This window comes from Macaca fascicularis, chromosome 17 (assembly GCF_037993035.2).
Source record: "Macaca fascicularis isolate 582-1 chromosome 17, T2T-MFA8v1.1".
Taxonomy (NCBI): Eukaryota; Metazoa; Chordata; class Mammalia; order Primates; family Cercopithecidae; genus Macaca; species Macaca fascicularis.
The window spans coordinates 24,765,277-24,782,695 of NC_088391.1; the positions used below are offsets into that span (position 1 = coordinate 24,765,277).

General features: G+C 45.9%; 1 protein-coding gene across 1 annotated transcript in view; it reads right to left on the reverse strand.

The window, feature by feature from the left end:
- Positions 1 to 592: 592 nt before the first annotated feature.
- The window catches only part of ERICH6B (glutamate rich 6B), a 52,810-nt gene continuing 35,983 nt past the window's right edge, over positions 593 to 17,419 (reverse strand). The window contains exons 10-13 of the mRNA XM_065532982.1: positions 9,484 to 9,569; positions 9,151 to 9,303; positions 3,913 to 4,138; positions 593 to 811 (exon numbers count right to left, since the gene is read on the reverse strand). Coding sequence (XP_065389054.1) covers positions 593 to 811; positions 3,913 to 4,138; positions 9,151 to 9,303; positions 9,484 to 9,569 — 684 coding nt within the window. The remainder of the gene's footprint in view (positions 812 to 3,912; positions 4,139 to 9,150; positions 9,304 to 9,483; positions 9,570 to 17,419) is intronic.

Here is a 17,419-nt window from a genome sequence, read left to right on the forward strand (position 1 = left end):
CTCACAGACCCTTCCCAGTAGCTGCCCAGACGTGAAGGAAGGCCCAAGCTGACAGTAATTGGAGTGACACTTACTGAGTGGCTCCTACGGTTCAGACCCCGTTCTAGGGACTGTATGTGCATTAACTAATTTAATACTCCCAACTCTGTGCTGATAGTTGCTAGTTTTAGGCCCATTTTACAGATGAGGAAACCGAAGTATAAAGCTACTTGCCCAAGATCACACAGCCAACAAAAGACAGAGCTTGGCTGTGAGCACAGTCGTTGTCCTAAGTCAAGGCCAGTACTGAGAGTCACAAAAGGACAGAGTGAGTGACCGTAGAAGCAGGCAGGACAGGCATTGATATGTCACTGAAATGACAGCTTGCTTCGGTGCTGTCAGGTCAGGGCTATCAGGCGTTTTCTGTGCTCAGCCCCAGACTCTGTCAGCCCTCCTGCCAAAAATGTGTATTTCAAACCAAGGAGCTACGACAGGTCCCAAATTACAAAGCAACTCTCACAGAACGTCAATAGGTCTTTGGAGTTTTTTTTGCTGGAGCTCCCAAGGTCTCCACCTTCCCAAGACATTTGGTGGACGCCAGAAAAGCCCCGCCCTAAAACCGGAGTTGAGAGAACATCTTCCTCAGGTACTTGTTGTCCATCAGTGATGTACTGACCGCCTCTGTGAAGTTTTCCAGATCAGGGATGGTCACGTAATTCAGGAGCCTGTTCATTTTCCCCAGAAGGACCCGGATCTTGCAGGCTGTTGGGCCGGGCTCTGCCTCCAGGATGCTTTTCTTCTGCATTTCACTGAGCACCTCCGGGATCACAAACTGCGGGGATGCACCGAGGACTGGGTGAGAATGCACGCTGCCTGAGCGCCGTGCCCCAGACCCAGGCCGGGCCTCCTGTGGCCAGGACCAAGTGTTCCCTGAGCCTTCACCCGAGAAAGCAGATCTGTGTTCTTAGCCCCGCCACCTGCCACCTTCCTGCTGCTTCCAAATACACTCGCTTGGCTGGTATTGTGGTCATGTGGACCATGGTGATGTGGGCTGAGGCCACGCCCATGCCTGGCCCTAAACCTGAGGGAAAGCAGCTCTGGTGGCCTGGCGCAGCCTGCCCTCCGAAGGCCATGCTCTCCTGGGGCTGCCGGGTTTCTCCCCCTGGGTCCCGACCATGGGGCTCTGCAAGGGCTGGCATGCCTCACAGTGGCTGCCTGTGAGCCCCGCCTCCACCTTAGGCTCCTTGGGAGTGTATCTGGGTTTTGTTTAGATGAAGGCCTGGCCCAGGGAGGCCGCCTCTATGCCAAGTTCTGCCTGGGTCTGCAGCCTGCAGAAGACAGAGGACAGAGTCTCCTGGAGGGGATAAGATAGGACGATGCCCGTGTGCTCCATTCCTATGCGTATGAAATGTCTTCACACAATATTGTTATTGTTTTAGCCACACAATAACCTATGTCCATCTTATAGAAGACTATGGGCTCAGACCACAGGCTAGAGTCACCCAGGAGGTAGAGTGGCTGGGCATGGAGGGGTCTGTTCTTCCCCGGGCACACTACTGCCCGCCTGGGCTGACCCTGTGCCAGGCTCTGTCTCCTTTCTTTGGCTCTGATTAGTTACACTGGTGCTGATTTGCTTCATTTGGGACACGCCTTGCACAGGCACAGCTGCCCCTCCCCGGGACTCTAGCTCTCCAAGGCGTCAGGCCCCCTGGTCTCTCTGCCCACAGCAGCCCTTCCTGCAACCTCGCTGGGCACTGCCTTCCTGTCCCTGCCCTCCTCCCTTCACCATTCAAAGGCCAGTGCCCCAGGCCCTCATGCTGTCCAGCCCCAGCTGGTCCTGGCCGTGGCAGGAGTGCAAATGGCCACTTGGGCTTGGTAGTGCTGGCCTCCTCTTCACTGGATTGGCTGCTCTGAGAAATCCAGGATAGGCAAGGATGCTGGGATGTCGTTATTCACCTGCAAAATAGGAGGCCTTGCCAGGCGAGGGAACCTGGGGGCAGCCAGCAGGCCAGGCCTGTTTGGAACTTTCCCAGTTTTAGCACTCAAAGTCCCATGTCCCAGGAAACTCTTCAGTCCTGAGCAAACTGGTGTGTCTGGTCACCCGAAACCTAGCACACTCCCTCCTCTCTTCTCAGCTACTCTGCACACAGCTGCATCTATTCTGCTGGAGTCTGCTGTCATCAGCCCACTTCTCCATCTGTCTCATTCCCAGGGGACATGTCCATCCATCTGTCTGCCAAGGCAGTCCTGCTCCCAGGGGCCCTGGGCACCTCTCTGGGTGGGGGGGTCTGTAAAGTGGAGCCTTCCATGTGGAATAGCCTGGGGGAGCTGAGCAGGAAGAGAACCTTGCTTAGGCCTCACTGGGGGAGCCTAGGACACCCTCATTCCTTTCCTTGACTCTGGTCCTCAGGAAGGGTCTCAGGAGCCCGCCTTCTTCCCCCATTACAGTTGGAGTTCCAGGGGTCCAGCCTCACCATTTGGAGTAGGTGGAACTGTGTCCCCCAAAAGTGATGTCCAAGTACTAACCCCAGTGCTGGGGAACGTGAGCTTATTTGGAAACAGGGTCTCTGTGGATGTGATTAAGTTAAGGCTCTCAGGATGAGCTCCTTCTGGATTTAGGGTAGGCCCTAGATCCAACTACTGGTGTCCTTTTAAGAAAAAGGAGAAGGAGGTTTGACACAGACACACAGAGGAGAAGGCTGTGTGAAGGTGGAGGCAGACACTGGAGTGATGCTGCCACGAGCCAAGAACACCAGAAGTCATCAGAAGGTGGGAGAGCAAGGAAGGGTCCCCCATTGGAGCCTCTGGAGGACGGTGGCCCCACAGACACCTTGATCTCAGACTTGGCCCAGAACTGTGAGAGAACAAACTTCTATTGTTTCAGGCCTCCTAGTTTGTGCTGATTTTTCCAGCAGCCCTAGGAAACAAATACAGCATTGGTCCTCTCCTGCCTGCCTGGGCAGTGTGCCTCGAACTTCCAGGGGATCATCTGTGTAGAGAAGAGTGGGTTTGGGGAGGAGGGAAGAGGACACAGCAGCAGGCCTGGGGACACAGATTCCCCCTTGTTTCTGGCCCTGACTTCTGACATGGCCGCTGCGAGTGTCAAGTGAGATAATGCAGCATGACATCTGTGTTTTATTCTCAGGATCATATCCTGAGCTCAAGTGACCCTCCTGCCTCAGCATCCCAAGCACCCGGGGCTACAGGTGTGAGAGCCACCACGCCCAGTGAATTGTATTCATTTATTTACTTATTTATTTTCTGAGACAGGGTCTGGCTCTGTCACCCAGGCTGGAGTGCAGTGGTGTGATCTCGGCTCCCTGCAACCTCTGCCTCCTGGGTTCAGACAATTCTCCTACCTCAGTTTCCCGAGTAGCTGGGATTAAAGGCATAAGTCACTGGGATCAGCTAATTTTTTTGTATTTTTAGTAGAGACGGGGTTTCACCAGGCTGGCCAGGCTGGTCTCGAACTCCTGGCCTTAAGTGATCCACATGCCTCGGTCCTCCAAAGCACTGGGATTACGGGCATAAGCCAATGCACCTGGCCCATGCCCAGTTAATTTTAAAATTTTTTTGTGCAGAAGGGTTCTTGCTATGTTGCCCAAGCTGGTTTCAAGCTGCTAGGCTCAAGAGATCCACCTGTCTCGGCCTTCCAAAGTCCTGGGGCAACAGGTGCAAGTCATTCTTCCCAGGCTAGCCTGAGCATTTTGATGTGAATTTCCTCAGAGCTTAAGCTCACAGTGCTGGGAAGTTACATGAATGCATTTGTGTGTACTTAAACATCAGGTAAAGCAAAGTGGCCTTGTTTTTATACGGGTTGGCATATGTAGAGCAAGCCTGGAGGCCTGTGGCAGGGGCCAGTCTAAGCCAGCAGTGGCCTTTGTACAGGTGGGCACCCCACCTGGTGGAGGGTGTGGGGAGTCATGACCTTACCTTGTACCTGGTGCCCAGGTTTAAACAAATCCGCTTCTGTTCATAGGTGAAGCAGAAGATGATCTTATCCTGGCTCCTTATTTGTACCTGGATGTACTCATTGATTTTCAAGGAGATGGGCTGGAGAGGGGGTGCGTGGACATGGATGTTCAGATTCCACCAGTTCCAGGCCTTCTGACGTTTGTCTTTGGGGAAGTAGTAGCCCAGGTTGGAGCTCAGGTTCAACCTGCACCAAGAGAAAGCATGTCAGGCAGCCAGGGCGCTCAGCCCTGGGCCTCTGCTCTTCCTCCTCTCCTTCCCTTTCTTTTTCCTCACTTGGCCACAGAAAGCCTGACAGGGACTTGATGGGTAGGAGAAGCTCCAATATGGACAACCAGCCCAATACCAGGCGCTGTCCTCTGCGCTGGCCTCACCGTATGGCCCTGTCCCACCCTCCTTCCCTCTCCTTTAGTTCCTGGCGGGTGCAGGCTCTTCCTGCTCACAGCTTTGCCATGCTCTGCCCTCTGCCTGCAAAGGTCCCTTGCCCCACATAGCACGGCTGGCATCTACTTATCCTGCAGGTCTCAGCTTAGACATCACCTCCTCAGTCTGAGCAGCCCCCCGGTTCCCTGTGGGACTCTCTGTTGCCATGCCTTGTTAGTTTCTTTCATGTAATTTACGAATAGATACGGTAAGTTCTCATTGTTCGCTGTATTATGTTCTAGAAAGCCAGTGATTTAGTGAATAACAACCCATAGCTCCTAGGGGAAATACGCACACAGACACAGCTCACATAGGTTATCATCTTAAATCCTAAAAGCAGCCCATCCTGCTAGGTGCCGTTTTTTTTGTTTTTGTTTTTAATTTTTATTTTACAAAAAAGAATAGGAGGCTCAGAAGTGTCATGTGACTTGCCTGAGGCTGTCCCAGTGACACGTGCTGGAACTGGGATTCAAACCCTGTCCCACCAGCCCCAGAACTGCAGTTTCTTGCACTACACTGCCCCGTGTAAGGACACCTGTGTCCTCTGGTTGCCTCTGCAGGAGAGCTGAGCAGAAAGGCAGAGCGCGGCCTTGTTCAATCTCAGCCAGCAATGTGCACAATGGGAAATCAAATTTCCCACTGCTCTGGGCACATCCCTGGCTCCACGTGAGTCACATATTATATATGTGTGTATTTCCCCTAGGAGCAAGGGGTTCAGCATCGGCCAATGCAGTGTTCTCAATGACTTTATAGACTATAACTACCATGAATCATGAGAATTGACTGTATTTGTCCATCATCTGTTCTCTCTCACTAAAGCACAAACTCCTGAGGGCAGGGACCTTGTCTGTCTGCTGCGCTGCTGAATTCCTATTACCCAGCCTAGTGCAGGGCACCCATATCGATAGGTACAAGGGAATGAAGGGTGGATGCATTTCTCTCTCATTCATTCCAGACCCTACTCTCTGGGGCTTGCCTACCCTCTGAGCCATCCTCTCTTGACATTTCAAACCCATCGTGTCCCTCTGGCCCTGGCTTCTGCTTTTCAAATCCCAAAGGGCAGTTCCTAGAATCAGTGCCCTTGGGGCAGCAACATCTCTGGGGAATCACATGAAGAAAGGAAGCGATGTGAGGCCTGGGTTCGTCTGGAGAAGGAGGGCTTGGGGAGCTTGGGTTACTCAGTCTGCCAGGTCTCGTCTGAGCTGTCCAGGGGGTGGCAATGTACTACACTTTATCTAGAAATATCTATTCACTGTAAACTTTGCCTTTCTTAGAAAACAACCCATGATGTTGTGGCATACATGACAGGCTTTGACGCCCACAGCTGCCTACACATTCCTTCCAGGGCACGTGTACTTTTTCCCGCAAGACGTAGGCCCCAGATCTGCGAGGTTTTGGTGCAGAGATCTACCTGTCCCGCATCCACCCTAGAACGCACTTCTGTCTCTAAGTTCCCCAGTAAATCACCTTATACAGACAAACCGGATTTGTCTGCCTTGTTCTTTGGTTTCTCAGCTCCCTCTGCATTTGGTGGTCACTTTGTATATACGAACCTTTCACAGAACACAGGGACCTCATCGGAGTGAGAAGCTGGCTCGGAGGCCTGCTACGGGAAGCCTTGCTCACCTCCAGTGGGGAGGACTTCCAACCACTCAATCCCAAATCTTCCTGTTGCTTCCCACTTTCCATCGAACAAAAACAAACTTCTAAGTTCCTTTGTCTTGGGACCCCAGCCTGTCCAACCTCATTCCACCTCCTCTAAATAAGAGGCTGTATACATAGTAGTGAATTAGAAACCTGGGCTCTTTGGTACCAAAATTATAAAAACAACAAATGAACAAACAAAAGCCTGGGCTCTGGAGCCAGATTCTCAGTTCCAAGTCCAGCTGTGCCACTTGCAAACTGTGTGACCTTGGGCCAGTCACTTAACCTCTCTGTGCCTCCATTTCCTCAACTGTAAAAAGCAGATAATAATAGTACTTTGTTCAGAGGGCTGTGTAAGGATTAAATGTCTATACACAACAATAACTGAGAAAACATTAAAATTTCCTTGTTATCATTGATGGAGAGGAGAGCAAAGAGAAGGAACTTCTGACTTCACTCTGTGGGGAGCAGATCCTGCTAGCTTTTAACCTTTTAAATGGTTCCCATCACAGCTCTCACACTGAGATGGGCAGGCTGGTTGGTTCCCAATTTTAAGGTGGTCTGGAGGAAAAGAATAAAAGCCCCTCACTCAAGCTCCAGCTTAGCTAGCCCTTAACCAATCAGTAAGAAAAGACCCAAGAAGCTCCTATTTCAGGTAGCTATGGATTCCCTGGAGTCCTGTATGTGCAGTTAGACTTAAACTCCAACTTATAGTCCTTTCCTTATTTTAATGCTAAAAGCCACACCCAGCGGTGGAGATTTCAAGTGCAAATGTTACAGAAGATGTATGAAGAGGCATGTTGAGCCACTGTGCAAGCACTAGAAAAACTGCTCCTATACATGCCCTGTCATAAACATAGCCCTTCCCTACAGGAAGACCCTGTAAAACCAACCCACACATTGCACTCAGGGAGTAGCCCATTCCTTTTCTTTTCTCAGTGTTGGTTCCGTTGTGCACAAGCTGAAATAAACTTTCCTTTGCTGCTATGTTTAGCGATCTCTCTTGATTTCTATCCTGGGAGATCCAGAGAACCTCGGATTCTAGGAGCAACGCTGGGCCATCCCCGACTCCCTAGGGTTAGAGATCTGCTCCTGCCTGAGGGTGCCCAGCTCTGGACTAAGTTTCCCTTAAGAAGATGGGATCTGGAACATCTAGAAATGGTCAGAATTGGGAAGTTCCTGCTCAGGGGGTGAAAAGATCCTGAACTGTTGAATGAGTAGAACCCACCCACCAGGGACTCCGAGTTTGGGCAGGTCTCAACACTGTGGGACCCCGAACCCAGGTAGGAAGCCTGTCCTGAGACCCCTTGGGCTGAGAGTCGAGGCCTGTGCTGGATTTTAGTTTCCACACACCTGGCAAAGGACAGCCACGCCTTCCATCTTACTGGAGGAAATGGAAATCAACAAATCACCTAAGAGTATTCAGCTCTTGAAATAGCTTGGCTCTAAGTCCCTCCTGGTGCCCGAGGCACCATGGAGAAGTCCTGTTGGTGCGGAGGAAATTCTAGCAGTTAGGGTCGGGCCCTGACCAAGTGGCTTTGTATCCACAAATGACTCTGGGAGGCTTTTCCATAAAATCTTCTCCTAGCGTCAATGAGACTGCAGTTTTGCTGATGAATTTCCTCAGAGACTAAGCCCTTCCTCTGTGGGTGACATTTTTTCTCTGGAGCAGCTGCCGCTGGGGGAAGGAATCAGTTTAGGGGTAGGGCAGCCCATTCCCGAGAGAGGGAGAGGGGCTGGCCCTGTGGTTTGACTTCTGCGCGGGGTGAGGGGTGCCATGAAGGGATACCCAGGGACTGTCCGTCTCTCATCCAGATGCTCAGGTGGAGAGGGGCTGGGACATGCTGATAGGACTGAGACGGGGGCTCTTCCCTCCCTGGGTTACTTGATGATCTGTCACCAGGTCCTCTCTGAGGTAATTAACTGAATTTCTTGCCCCACTCCTTTGTGCTTTCTGTACCCCAAACCTTGGTCCACTTCTTGGACAGCATTTTCTACACACAAGGCCTACAGGGAGGGCAGATACCTCCAGAATAAAGAACACAATCAGGAAACGGTGTCTAAAAAGACTCACAGCAGAGAAAATGTTGTTAAAAACCAAAGTCTGCAGAATGAAAATCCTTTTTGGAATTATGTTTGGCTTTGACCAGCAAGAAGAGAGTATAAAGTTGATCCAAGATAATATATGTCCCCTTGGCCGGGTGTGGTGGCTCACACCTGTAATCCCAGCCCTTTGGGAGGCCAAGGCAGGTGGATCACCTGAGGTCAGAAGTTCGAGACCAACCTGGCCAACGTGGTGAAACACCATCTCTACTAAAAATACAAAAATTAGCTGGGCTTGGCAGCGCATGCCTGTAATCTCAGCTACTCAAGAGGCTAAGGCAGGAGAATCGCTTGAACCCGGGAGGTGGAGGTTGCAGTGAGCCGAGATCACACCATTGCACCCCAGCCTGGGCAGCAGAGCAGACTCCATCTCAAAAAAAAAAAAAAAAAAAAAAAAAAAATATATATATATATATATATATATATATATATATATATATATCCCCACACCACAACCACTTAGAAGAGGAAGGGAAGGAGAAAATCCTGAAAAGAGAATCCTTTATCTCAAAGAAATGGAGAAACATTTTGAAGTGACTGAGTGGTCTTGAAGTGGCAAGATGGTTTTCCACCATTACCAGAAATGGGAACTTAGAACTAAGTTCAGTAATAGTGAAATATTTAGAAATTGCCTTTTGGACCATGGACTCTGTATGCATATGTCTCCAAACCCTCACCAAACCCTTCTCTCTGAGGCACCCAGAACAGGGAGGCACTGGGTCTTCCTAAGGAAATTCTCACAAAGGTGACTCTCAAGAGGTGTTCAGGAGATGAAACCAATAGAATGTGGTGGTTGTGGAGGCTTGACGGCTATTTCACCCATGGAGGAGCAATGGTGCAGTAAGAACATTGTGCCTCCTCTGCAGTCAGGGACTTCATGGACTGGTCTGTCATGGGGCTCTTTCTCTCATTTCCAACACGTGTAACTCTTATACAGGGAGAGAGGAAGTTCACGCAGTCTGTGAGTCACGCTTTGTCCAGCTGCTTCTCCATGGGCAGGAGTGTTAGGGACTCATGACCCAAGCTTACCGGATGTCACTATTTTCATCATAGAAGGTAGCATTGCCTGAGTTGTTGATAAGGGCCCGGATCCACCCTTCTAGACTGTCTTCCAGAATGATGTATGTGAACTTTTTCATTTTCACATATAAGATGAGCATAGCCAGGTTTCCTGATGGATAACTGGGAGAAGGTTAAGGCACAAGCAGTCAGTCCTTGGGGTCCCCTGGAAAAGGTAGGGCCCTACAGATGATGTAGGCCTCAGTCAAACCCCACACCTCAGTCAAACCCCACACCCTGAATCATAGACATTTTAGGTGCCAATATATGTCAATACGAGCATCTCTGTCCTTCTGTGGATACTGTATCTGGCCTGTCCCATCAGGAAAGAGAATTTGATAGACATTCTTGTTGGGGTAGAGAATTAATTTTCCATCACCGTGATGCACCTGGGAAGAAAAGACAAGTCTATGAAAAGTGTGAAAAGTGCATGGGTACCAACTGTCCTACTACAGAGCACGGTGTCGACCCCATCTGCTTGCTCTCTGATGTCCCATGCTACCTCCCCAACTTGCTAGGCAGCTGCGGGGCTTCAGTTTACTTGTCTATACAATGAGGAGGCTGAACTGGATCTGTGTGTACGTGTGTGTGTGTGTGTGTGTGTGTGTGTGTGTGTAGATTTTAAACTGTCATTTCAATCACCCCAATGGTTATTGATTGTATTAGTTTCCCAGGGATGCTGGAACAAAGTCTCACAAACTGGGTAGCTTAAAATGACAGAAATTTAATCTCACTGTTGTGGTGGCTGGAAGTCTGAAATCAAAGGGTCCCCAGGGTTGGTTCTTTCTAGAGGCTTTGAGGAAGAATCTCTTTTTTTTTTTTTTTTTTTTGAGACGGAGTCTGGCTGTGTCTCCCAGGCTGGAGTGCAGTGGCGAGATCTCGGCTCACTGCAAGCTCCGCCTCCCGGGTTCACGCCATTCTCCCGCCTCAGCCTCCCAAGTAGCTGAGACTACAGGCGCCCGCCACCACGCCCGGCTAGTTTTTTGTATTTTTAGTAGAGACCCGCCTCGGCCTCCCAAAGTGCTGGGATTACAGGCTTGAGCCACCGCGCCCGGCAGAGGAAGAATCTCTTCCATGCTTTTCTCTTGGCTTTTGATGCCAGACAGAGATCCTTGACGTTCCCTGGCTTGTGATGCATCACCCCAATCTCCGCCTCTATCTTCATGGGGTGCTCTCTGTATCTTCACATGGCCGTCCTCTTAGGAGGACGCCATATTGGATTAGGGGCACACCCTACTTCAAGAAGACCTCATCTTCACTAATTACATCTGCAAAGACTATTTCCAGATAAGGTCACATTCTGAAGCACTGGGGGTTAGAACTCTGACATGGCTCTTTCGAGGGAACACAGCTCAACTCATGACATTGGTATACTCAAGTTTTTAATTTCTTCTTCAATCCGTTTTTGCAAACTGTTTTTCTAGAAAATTGTTCATTTTACATAAACATTCAAATTTATTGTCATAGAAATTTTAAGTTTATACTGTTCTAAAGAAACCTCTGCTGTCTCTGGTTATGTCCCTGTTTTCATTCTCTATCTTATTTACACCTTCTGAATCACTCTTGTCAGAAAATTTGCCTATTTTATTAATCTTTTCAAAGGACCAAGTTTTGGTTTGTTTATTATTTCTTTGTTTTCTATTTTATCGATTTCTGCTCATATCATTATCATTTATATCCCCTACTTTCTGTGGGGTTTCTATGTTATTCTATTTTATTTTTCTAATTCCTGGAATTGAATGCTAAACTCTTCTGCTTTTGTCTTTCTTCTTCTTCAAGATCTTCCTCCTACTCCTCCTGCACATCCTCCTCCTCCTCCTTCATAAGAGAAAGCATTTAAAAGAAAGCCCCCGACACCTAGTATTCCCAGGCAGTCTTCCATCCGAGTAGTAACCAGGCTCAACTCTGCTTAACTTCTGAGATTAGACAAGATTGAAAGCATTCAGGGGAATATGGCTGTAGATTTTTAAAATATGTGTTTAAAGCTGTTATGGTTTGAATGTGTCCCCTCAAAAACATGTGTTGGAAATTGAATCCCCAGTGCAATAGTGTTGGGAGATGCGGCCTAATGGGAGGTATTTAGGTCATGGGGGCGCTAACCTCATCAGTAGATTAATATCAGTTATAAAAGGGCTTGAGGCTACGAGTTTGATCTCTTGCTCTCATTCTCTCTCTTGCCCTCATTTTGCCTTTCCCCCATGGGATGATGAAACAAGAACCCCCTTGCTACCTGTGACCCCTCCATCTTGGACTTTCCAGCCTTCAGAACCAATAAATTTTTGTTCGTTGTAAACTACCCAGTCTGTGGTTCCCTGTTATAGCAGCACAAAACAGACTCAGAAAAAAGCTGTAACATTCCCTTCAATTTACTGTTCAGCTGTTTCCCATGAATGTAGTTATTTACCTTTCATTTTACTCCATTCTAAATATTTTCAGATTTGGCACACAAGTTATTTACAAGGGTGTTCTTAAATTTGCCAATGTATAAAGGACTTTTGGTTGTGTTATTACTATTCTTGATTAAAATGCACTGGGGCAAGAGAACATAGCCTATACAGTATCCACTCTTTTGAGTTTGCTGAGATTTGTTTTGTGACCTGGCATGTGATCAATTATAATAGATGTTTTGCATGTGCTTGGAAAGGGTGTGTGTCCTCTAATTGTCCCCCGTCCCCATGTTGGTGGATTGTCAAGACCCATTGTTCCCCTGCTTCCTCAGCACACACACCTGGCTCACATACTCTTCTGGTTTTGTAGCTTTCTCCTTATTTCTGGTATTGGCTATTTCCTTACTTTCTTACATTCTCTGTTCTGCATTGAAAAGGATGCTTCTTCTGTTTTATTTCAATTCCCAGGTGTCTGCAGCAGGAAGGCTTTGCAGACCATCTAGTACCTCACATTAACCTAACTAGAAGCCAGATCAGTGATTTTCAAGCCATTTTAAAGTTTTTTTGAAGAAACAATAGTTTATTTTTCTAATCAAGTGACACAGTTACTTAATCTTAAGGCCTCAACAAATGTTGCCTCTTATTGTCATTGAACAACAAGGCCTTCTATTTTGATATTCCAGGGAAATAGAGATTTCGTTTCTCCAGTAGTTTCCATTTGCCAAACAATCATGAGTGATGGTTTAACATAGTGGCTACTGTTTTCAGGAGATTCCATCAGATGAGTCCTCATTTCTTGTGCAATAACTATTGGAAATTTTTTATTAAAAGTTCATCCATCAGGACTTCTCTATTGCGGTTGGCCATGGAGTTCTGTCTGGCTGCTGAATGATATTCCTGAAATCTCATGGATATTCTTTGCATTATTTAAAAATATTCTGTAAGCAATCCTCTGAGCAGGTAGTCTCTTTGGGTTTTAGTTCTCTTGTTGTGAAGTCTTTAACTCAGTTAAAAAAGCAGTTTTCTGGAAATTTCTTGTAGTTGTAAGACATTCCTTAAACTGTTTTATCTGATCAGATTCTGGTATTTGTGCAACCATATTTTTTTAGTATGTTTATTAGTCACCGTTTTTGACACATGAGTTTCCTTTCTGTTCTGGAAAAGCAGTTGTCCAATCTTTGCTTGAATGTCTCCAGTGAGACCTGATTTGTTAGGTAAGTGCTGACTCTCCCTTCTGACATCAGTATGAAGCTGGGGACCGCATTGCCAGTTAAATCTAGAGGTGGAGGATTGGGGTCATGATGGGCGCTGTGGTCACTGGATGGGCTCAAATTATTATTGTAAAAGTTGAATAATTCTTTGTCCAAAGAAAGCTTATAGCAGAATGTAAAATTTAAGGTGATAAGAGATAGATGCAGTTCTGTTTGAGAGAAAGCTGTGTGTTAGTTTTCACCTAGACATCAGGTAGGAAGCACTCCTCAAGGTGACAATGATCATATAGCCAACATACAGTGGCTGTTTCCTTATGCAGAGCACTGCACTAAATATCTTAATTCCACAGTATACTGACCTCACAAAATATGCACTACCATTTATTCCTGTTTAAGAGAGGCTAAATGACTTACACAAAGTTATCTAGTGAGAAGAGAGCCAGGCTCCAGCAATTTGACCCCCAAGATTCAGATTTATCCCTGACGCTGCCTCTAACCATTAAGCTCCCAGTCACCTGGGACATTTAGTCTACAAAGCACTGCTTTTTTCTTTAAACCTAAAAAAAAGCCCTTAAAAATTTTTTTCTTTCTTTAATTGATAATTAAAAATTGTATATATTTATGTTGTACAACATGATGCTTTGATATATGTATACCTTGTGATTGGCTAAGTCAAGCTATTTAACATATGCATTACCTCACATATGTTTTGTTATGGTGAGAAAACTTAAAATCTACTCTTAGCAATTTTCAGGTATGCAATATATTGATATATATTATATATAATATCAATATATAATATATAATATCAATATATCAATATATATCAATATCTATATAATATATAATATATAGATATTACATATAATATATATCAATATATGGTATTAGCTTTAGTCCCCATGATGTACAATAGACCTCTTAAACTTATTCCTCCTGTCTAGTGGAAATTTTGTATCCTTTGATCAACACCTCCCTATTTCCCTACTCCTCAGCTCCTGGTCACTCTGTTTCTATGAGTTTGATGTTTTTAGGTTCCACACATAAGTGATGTCATAAAGTATTTGACTTTCTGTGCCTGGCTTATTTCTCTCAGCATAATCTCTTCCAGGTTCATCCATGTTTTCACAAATGACAGGATTTCCCTCTTTTTAAAGGCTGAATAGTATTCCACTGGGTATATAGACCACATTTTCCTTTTTCATCCATCTGTTGATGGAGACTTGGTTTAAAAAGTGCTTTGTATTATACCCACAGTTGGTTTGCCTGGTGACCTGTTGGAAAGGTCCAGATATTTTTCATGGGTAGCGGGTATTTGTCACTTAGGTCTTATTTTCAAAAGCCACCCAAAAGCCAGAATTTCTTGAGATGCTTTCTGTTTGTCGAATTCACTTGTCATGTAATGAAATTTTTCTGATAAGAACCCCATAGACAAAGCAAAATCTCTTACACAGAGCTGGAGTTGGCACATGTTCTCTTACGGGGAAATATATAACAAACGGCATGTCTAAGCGTCTGAAGTTCATCAGCATTTGCTTGAAGACAATAGGATGCAAAAGCTTAAAGTGCAGAGTGAAAAGACTACATCTCTGGCCTTTCCTGCAGTCCTGCAGGTGGGACCCCGAGCTGTGCCAGAGCTGTTCAGCGAGCTCGCCATGGTTGCTGCGAGGCCCTGGGTCCTGGGCTGGAGTGGTTGGATTTGGCCTGCACACCAGCACACACAGAAGGTGCTGCACTCAGCAAACAGCTTGGGATTTGTTGCCTGTTTGTAAAACAAACAAACAAACAAACCAAACCAAATGTGCCACTCCCTGCCATACCTCATGGGTGCTTGGTGCAGCCTACCATGAATGGTAGGTGAGAAAGGATCCTCTGCTTAGAGATCTTGGTGAGAATCTTCCTCTTGGCTGCAGGGAGGACATTTTAGATGTTAGTGGGGAGGGGGTGCCATGGAGGGTAGATGGTTCCAGAGCTGGCAAAGATCTGAGGCAGGGTAGGGCCTGGAGTGTGGAAGTACACGGAGTTATATAGCCTAATTGGAAAAATAAGCCAAGTAAGGTTTCTTTGATCTATTAGAAGACATGAGGCCAGGGATAGGAGGAAGCTGAAGCCTTTATACGAGGGCTTCCAACACCCTTACCATTGTCTGCTACCACCTGGAGAGTCCCTTTCTCCTGTCCATAGGAGTTCTGACTGGTCCCACAGACTTCCCTTCTCAATGGAGGCCCAAGAGTTGAAGGAATACCAAACTTCTCATTCCTTGTCTGGAGGCCAGAAAGGTCCATACCTTGGTTTTAACCGTATTTGTTTCCTACTCTCTTCCACTTTTGCCACAGTTGGGGCCACACTCACGATGTAAAGCTGTCCTATTGCTTTTCCTCTTAGTGCAAGCTGTTCCATTTCCCAGCTCTCTTGCAGCTAGCCGGGGTCATGGGACCCATTCTGGTCAACGAAATTTAAGGATTTTTTTCTAGTTCTGTGAAGAATGATGGTGGTATTTTGATGGGAATTGCACTGAATTTGTAGATTGCTTTTGGCAGTATGGTCATTTTCACAATATTGATTTTACCCATCCCTGTGCATGGGATGTGTTTCTATTTGTTTGTGTTGTCTATGATTTCTTACAGCAGTGTTTTGTAGTTTTCCTTGTAGAGATCTTTTACCTCCTTGGTCAGGTATATTCCTACGTATTTTTATTTTATTTTTTGCAGCTATTGTAAAAATAGTTGAGATCTTGATTTGATTCTCAGCTTGGTCACTGTTGGTGTAGAGGAGAGCTACTGATTTGTGTACATTAGTTTCGTATCTGGAAACTTTGCTGAATTATTTTATCAGTTCTAGGAGCTTTCTGGAGGAGTCTTTAGGGTTTTCTAGGCATACAATCGTATCATCAGCAAACAGTGATAGTTTGACTTCCTCTTTACCAATTTGGGTGCCCTTTCTTTCTCTCGCCTGATTGCTTTGGCTAGGCCTTCCAGTACTATGTTGAAGAGGAGTGATGAGAGTGGGCATCCTTGTCTTGTTCCAGTTCTCAGAGGGAATGCTTTCAACTTTTCCCCATTCAGTATTATGTTGACTGTGGGTTTGTCATAGATGGCTTTTATCATATTGAGGTATGTCCCTGGTATGCCGATTTTGCTGAGGAGAGTTTTAATTATAAAGGGATTCTGGATTTTGTTGAGTGCTTTTTCTGTGTCTATTGAGATGATCATGTGATTGTTGTTTTTAATTCATTTATGTTGTGAATCACATTTATTGATGTGGGTATGGTAAACCATTCCTGCATCCTTGGTATGAAACCCACTTGATCATGGTGGATTATCTTTTTGATATGTTGTTGGATTTGGTTAGTTAATATTTTGTTAAGGATTTTTACATCTATGTTCACCAGGGATATTGGTCTGTAGTTTTCTTTTTTTGGTATGTCCTTTCCTGGTTTTGGTATTAGGGTGACACTGGCTTCACAGAATGATTAAGGGAGGATTCCCTCTTTTTCTCCATGTGGAATAGTGTCAGTAGGATTGGTACCAACTCTTCTTTGAATGTCTGGTAGAATGTTTTTGTTGGTAATTTTTTTTTTTTTTTGAGACGGAGTCTGGCTCTGTCGCCCAGGCTGGAGTGCAGTGGCGCGATCTCCGCTCACTGCAAGCTCCACCTCCCGGGTTCACACCATTCTCCTGCCTCAGCCTCCTGAGTAGCTGGGACTACAGGCGCCCACAACCGTGCCCGGCTAATTTTTTGTATTTTTAGTAGAGACGGGGTTTCACCGTGGTCTCGATCTCCTGACCTTGTGATCCGCCCGCCTCGGCCTCCCAAAGTGCTGGGATTACAGGCGTGAGCCACCGTGCCCGGCCTTTTGTTGGTAATTTTTAAAATTATCATTTCAATCTCACTGCTCGTTATTGGTCTGTTCAGGGTATCTAATTCTTCCTGATTTAAGCTAGGAGGATTGTATATTTCCAGGAATTTGTCTGTCTCCTCTAGGTCTTCTAGTTTATGCATGTAAAGGTGTTCATAGTGTAGCCTTGAATGATCTGTATTTCTGTGGTGTCAGTTGCAATATCTCCCCTTTTGTTTCTATTGAATTTATTTGGATTTTCTCTCTTCTTTTCTTGGTTAATCTTGCTGATGGTCTATCAATTTTATTTATCTTTTCAAAGAACCAACTTTTTGTTTCATTTTTCTTTTTTCTTTTTGTTTGTTTCAATTTCATTCAGTTCTGCTCTGATCTTGGTTATTTCTTTTCTTCTGCTTGGTTTGAGTTTGGTGTGTTCTTGCTTCTCTAGTTCCTTGAGGTGTGACCTTAGATTGTCTATTTGTGCTCTTTCAGACTTTTTGATGTAGGCATTTAGGGCTACAAACTTTCCTCTTAGCCGCCTTTGCTGTATCCCAGAGGTTTTGATAGGTTGTGTCACTGTTGTCGTTCAGTTCTAAAAATTTTTAAATTTCCATCATGATTTCATTGTTGACCCAATAATCATTCAGGAGCAGGTTATTTAATTTCCATGTATTTGCATGGTTTTGAGTATTCCTTTTGGAGTTGATTTCCAGTTTTATTCCACTGTGGTCTGAAAGAGTGCTTATATAATTTCAATTTTCTTAAATTTATTGAGACTTGTTTTGTGGCCTATCACATGGTCT